The 5,965-nt window shown below is 36.6% G+C and overlaps 1 protein-coding gene across 42 annotated transcripts in view; it reads right to left on the bottom strand.

Moving 5' to 3' along the window:
* Nucleotides 1-2,776: 2,776 nt before the first annotated feature.
* The window catches only part of FOXP2 (forkhead box P2), a 651,851-nt gene continuing 648,662 nt past the window's right edge, over nt 2,777-5,965 (bottom strand). For 39 of the 42 annotated variants that reach the window (XR_016230716.1, XM_089327969.1, XM_089327971.1 and 36 more), the window contains one exon: nt 2,777-5,965. This exon is cut by the window's right edge and continues 47 nt beyond it. Coding sequence is in view for 39 of the 42 variants with exons in the window: in XM_089327969.1 (XP_089184095.1) it covers nt 5,868-5,965 (98 nt within the window). In the remaining 3 variants the exon portion in view is untranslated. 42 annotated transcript variants of the gene reach the window in all.

Here is a 5,965-nt window from a genome sequence, read left to right as displayed (position 1 = left end):
CTGCCTTGTTAGCGGATGCACCTGCTCTATGTGAAGTGTGTGTATGTGTGAATGTGTATGTGTACGTATGGGTTGAAGTCAGCAGGTTCACGTGGGAGATGCAACTTTCCCAGAATACTATAAGTCCATGACTTATCATAGTACTACTGATCTTTCCATTTATTTGATGCCATGTGGTTCCCTTTAGTCTATGTTGATGGTGACCGAACATGGGGAGGCTAAAAGAGACAGTACATCCTATAGTGGCTGAAGCCACTTTGTACTCTCTCAAGTCACACTTTTTGCAAGCATCTTGAGCCTCAGTGCTTAAATATTTTCTAGGCAGTTTAAAAACCAACTGAAGACTAGTGAAAAGATGTCACTATGAAAAGAAGTTCCTTCATGAGTATTTCAGTGTTAGAATTTAGCAGGCGATCATTTTGTAAAACATTTCAAACAGTAAAGACTTGGATGCTTAATTTTCATTAACCCTGTCCAGGAAAATGGTTAAAAAGTGACTTGTCAGTGTAATTTTGTTTGCATAGTGAGATTTTAGGTTGACATCTTTGTTTAGTTTTTTCTTTTTTCTTTTCTTTTTTTTTTTTTTTTTTTTTTTTTTTGATAGGCAGAGTTAGACAGTGAGAGAGAGAGACAGAGAGAAAGGTTTTCCTTCTGTTGGTTAACCCCCGTAAATGGCCACTACGGCCGGTGCACTGCGCCGATCCGAAGCCAGGAGCCAGGTGCTTCCTCCTGGTCTCCCATGAGGATGTAGGGCCCGAGCACTAGGGCCATCCTCCACTGCCCTCCCGGGCCACAGCAGAGAGCTGAACTGGAAAAGGAGCAACTGGGACAGAATCCGGCACCCCAACCGGGACTAGAGCCGCAAGCGGAGGATTAGCCTAGTGAGCCGCGGTGCTGGACTGTTTAGTTTTTTATGTTACTTTTTAAAAATTCAAAATTAATTCAGTGACCAACTTTTTACAATGCAGCTGATTTCTCTGTGGGACCAACAGAATATATGCAGTCCTTAAAGGGCTTTTCACTACAAAACAACAGGTGTTGGAAGACAGGTTTAAGTCCCAAACATTCGCCAAGCCAGTTTTCTTTGTTTTAACCTCTGAACAGCTCACCCTACACTACAGATAATGCCAGGGCTGGGTCACATCTTGTCACACAGCTTGCAGTAAGTTAACGAATACACTGGATATTCCAAGTTGGTATTCATTTACTTTCAACTAATTGATAGTAAAAGAAAATGAATTCTAACATTCAAGAAAATTAAATTCATGTTCACATCTCTTTTAAAACCAGTTTTCATCCTCTGGAAGATTCTTTTCTCAAGGGATCCTTTCACTAGGATGACAAAAAAATTGCATTATGCAAAAAAAATACATTTTTTGCCTTCTAATTATGACAGATTTTGGAATATATACTAAGGTTAAAGAAAAAGACACACTTTCCTTTCTGTCTGTAGAGGCCTCATTTTGCCTACTTTTGCTGCTAAAGGTAGGTCTGGACAGACCACAGCTTACAAGGCACTAACTGGGAAAGTTACTCACCCTGTGCTTATAGGTTCCTCAAGTACTTGGCAGGATTGCATGGGTGTGACCGATATTTGGAGGAGAGGGGGGAAAAAGAGAGGAGGAGAAAACAAAGCAAAATAAAGCAAAGAAGTCATAAAGTTAAAAAAGGACTGATAACACTTTTTCCTGTCTGGCATTTCTTTAAGGCTCAGAATCTACGATGTCAAAATCTATTAGAATAAAGACATGCAAACATGAGATGATTTTGTGGGTGTGTTGGGGGTGTGGTGGGGTTTGGAACCTGAAGGTAGTTTCCAGTGGAATGCATTTGACAAGCCGCCCCCATCTTTATGGACTAAGCTTGAATATGGTCTACTTTACCAATCCCCAATTCCTTAGGAAATGATTTTATACAGATTGTGGGACATATGTACACAAATTTATGACTTGGCTCTGGCATGGAAGAATGGTTTCTCCGAAAAAATAAAATCCTAGTGGTTATAAATGGGTCAAAAAGAATTAGATTTTTTTATTTATACTTCAGAAATGTCATCAAGTGAATGAAATGATTTCATATACATTTTTACATCCAACAGTAGTGACACACTGTTCATACATTAATTCTATAGTAAAATGTACATCCTTTTTTTGCTAAGATTTGCCAAGTGTTCATGGACAAAAAAAAGTAAAACGAAAAACCTTTCATTGCAACCTGAACTAGTGAAATAACAAGGGTAAGCCATGTCCCTTTGAATAGCTTTATGGCATTAATAAAGCTATTGTCCAAATGTGTGTTAATATCGGTGTGTGTAGGATGAAGTCTCATAAATTCTCCAAAACGTAAATGTCCAATTTGAGAACTTTACAAAATAGTATATTGGATTTTGCGACTGAATCTGCCCAGGGACATTAAAGTCCAGGATGGTTTATTTTAAGTGTACTTCTGTAGCTCTATTCCTAGCTGACTATTCTTCGATTCCCTAATCACAAAGAAATGCATTCTTATGAAGTTAAGCAGCTGTAGACACAGAATGCTGATGACATTTTTCTCCATATCTGAGTTATCTAAAGGAAACCCAGCTAGTGGTAATTCTACCAAATACTTGTAACATTCACATAAAATTTTAATTGATTTTCAAACAGTACAACTGTGCCATGAATCCAACCACATAGAATATAAGCCTTAAGCCCACTAGGTTTAAGCAATTGTGTCTTTGTAGACTAAAACTATATAAAATAAAATCTGATAACTCCCTGGTGTTAGAGGTAGACAGTTTTCTTTCAAATCCTAGGTTTGGTCCTTTATTTTATTCAGCAGTGAAAGCCATGAATACAGAACGAATAACAGCTGTTACAATTCTCAACCATGACTTCTAACGTCAGAGAATTCAAAGTATGAACATAGTACACAGTAATGAAAAGTATCAAAATTAGTTTACCTCAAAAAAGATAAATAAAACAGGTATATTCCACCAATACATAAACAGATGTTTGTGCTACAGTTAAAATTTGCTGTATACAAAAGATCATAGTCCCCATAATCAGCTTATGATAGAAGCAAGAATACATGAGCCATTTAAATTGTCAGACATTATGCTTTATAAGGTATGCACAGAAGTTCAAGCAATAAATACATACATTAGTTCAAAGCCTTACAATAGCTACGCAAAGCAGATGCAGAAAAGCAGATTTGCTATTACTAGCAAGCAATGATATAACAGTAAAAATTCATGAAATGCATTAAAGCAACATTTTTCTTAGAAAAAGTCTGGTCATTTATGGGTCCACCAACATTTTTACATAATATGCACAATTATCAAAATACAGACCAAGCATTTCAGAAAACTCCAAAAAACCTAAAATCTATTTTCAAAGCAATTGCAGTTTTGGAGGTTTTTCTGGTATAATGTGCAAGCAGCTATTTTTTAAAATTGTATTCATATAAAACCCATGCAAAACTCTACAGGTATATGCATTCTGTGGCTGAGACTTCCTTTCAAAAGTTTTGTAACTGAGGTATGCATACTTTAGCATTGTAGTCTTAGGCCACCCTCCTGATGGTATAACTCTCACAGTTACTTCCAGTCCATCAAAGCCTTTTGAATATGCACCTGAAAGACCCATTTTCCTTTTCAGTTAATCCTTACAGTAGGATCCTAGATGACTGAAAACCATCCTTCCCAATACCAATCTTTCTTTTGCTACCATAGCATAAACTTCTGGTTCATTGATCATGACCCAAAGACAAACATAATGAAAAGTAGCAGTTACTGTGACGTTCTCACGTTTCATGCAATCTGCCATAATTGTTCTAATTTTTTTTTCATTTTTTTTCTTTTTTTTCTTTTTTTTTTTTGCAGAGGTAGAAGCTTTCAGAAAGCCTTTTGGGTAAGTGGGAAAACCCTTTTGAAAGCCGTTTTGTCCTTTTATTTGGTGTGATAGATGACTGGGTATCTCTCTAACTCTATTTGCTGACTTCAGCAAAGAATAAATGATGAGCTTAGTTTGCAAGAACCGGTTCCATCACATGGAACTGGTACGTATGTTAAGCTCTAGCAGCCACCTTCTGTCAAGACTGTTTGTAAAGCAATAACCATAATCAGGTTATGAGGTCCCTTGGTTGGGGGAAAAAGTATTATCAAGACTTGGCACAGCACATGAAAAGCAACACGTAAAGTTTCTAGGCTTTAAGCAAACATCTGACTATGCTATTTTCAACTACACCATAACGCATCATCATCGTTTTGGGGTTTGGAGTTGTCAAGAAAACCAGCATTCCAACAATTTGGCCTGCGCAAGTCTTTGAAGGGAGTGTAATGTTAGTGTTAATATCCCGTATAAGCAGAGGCAGAATTATATGTAACTTTGGTTTGACTGAAAATAAATACCATGGACTACAATTGCTATCATCTTTGCTTTCAGTGTAAAAACTCAGCTAGATCACTTTAAAATCAATATGAAATTAATTTTTGGCTTTACTAGACCTTTTATGTTTGGTTCCTACTTTTTGTTTTTTTTTTTTTTCATTATAACTTAAGACTATAAAAAAATAGTACACAACAAAGATTAAGACCATACAAGACATCTTCTAACAACATGTATTCACCACTGAAAATAACTGACTGAATGGGGAAAAACAAAAACACAATGTCCCCTCTATATAACAATATGCAATCTGCATTTGCATCAAGTACATAATCGTTTTGGTCAGTGATCCACATTTGTTGCTTTCTAGCATATCATAACTTCCACTGCAGATTTTGTCCTCACCTCTGTCTTTAATGAAAGCAAATCTTCATTGCATTTAGATGGACTTTTGGCCTCAGAAGATTACTCAGTGACTGAATTAACTGTTTTAGTTGTGGTTTTGTCATATTTGTTTCTTTGTTTAGGGCTAAATGAAAAGATCCCAGAGGTCATCAGAAAACAGCAGGTAGTTCATGGAAAAGATTCCTTTGTACTAATTGAAGTTACAGAAGGCTGACCAAAGCATGTGGCTGCTTCTGTCCTTGAGCTCTTGGCCATGGTTAGAGTTGGCTTTGGTTTGCAGCTGTAGCCTTTGACTGTGTTTGCAGGTAGACAAAGCTTTATCACAAGGAGGTAAAGAGTACAGTTGTAAGATCTATGCAGATATGCAAATGTTTCTATGGTGCTTGCACAGATAATGTTAGCTTAGGATTGCACTTTACATCTTAACACTAACAGCACAGACTGGAAGCCTAAGGTTTTAGATGGTTGCAACAGTCTAATTACTGTGTTTTGCAAGAACTAACTTATGTCATTTACAGTTGGTGGCACCAACATAAAAAACTAATGTTCTGTTGTTTAAAATTCAGCTAGATACAAGCAGTGACACTAATTTCTGATACTACTCCTGTGCAAATTAAAAACAATAGCAACAAGTTGAACTTGACCAGCAATTGTTTCTAACATTACAACTACTGAATGCTGGGAAATTCACATTAATGAAACTAACACTATTTTTGGCAGTATATGAGGCGCATTTGCTTTCTACAGAACATGTATCCTCATATTCAGTCATTTCATGAACCCTTAAGAGCCACATTTTTTAAATGGGCAAAGCCATTATAGAAAGAACAGTTCATTTTTTTTTTTTCAAGAAAATCAGTTTTGTCTTTTTTTTTTCTAAAAAAAAAAAAAAAAAAGAAAGAGAGAAGAAAACAAGCAATTTGCCTGTTGGTACTGAATCCCAAAGGGCTGGCTTAATAAGTTCCTTTAGGGCTGTCTCCTTTATCCATGCTTAATAAATAGTCACAGTAAAAATTTGTCAAATATTCATGGTTGTGGAGTGGTTATGAAGGTCAGTGATATGTCCCTTCACGCTGAGGCTTCACAAGTCAGTTCTCATTCCAGATCTTCAGATAAAGGCTCTTCTTCAATCTCTCTGTCATCTTCCAATTCTGGACTGTGATTAGCTGTTGTCACTAAGGACATTGGGCAGT

The sequence above is a fragment of the Oryctolagus cuniculus genome, chromosome 3 (assembly GCF_051225735.1).
Source record: "Oryctolagus cuniculus isolate XC-2025 breed Fujian yellow rabbit chromosome 3, ASM5122573v1, whole genome shotgun sequence".
Lineage (NCBI taxonomy): Eukaryota > Metazoa > Chordata > Mammalia > Lagomorpha > Leporidae > Oryctolagus > Oryctolagus cuniculus.
Note: the sequence above shows the minus strand (reverse complement) of the source record. Positions and strands in the feature narration are given on the sequence as shown.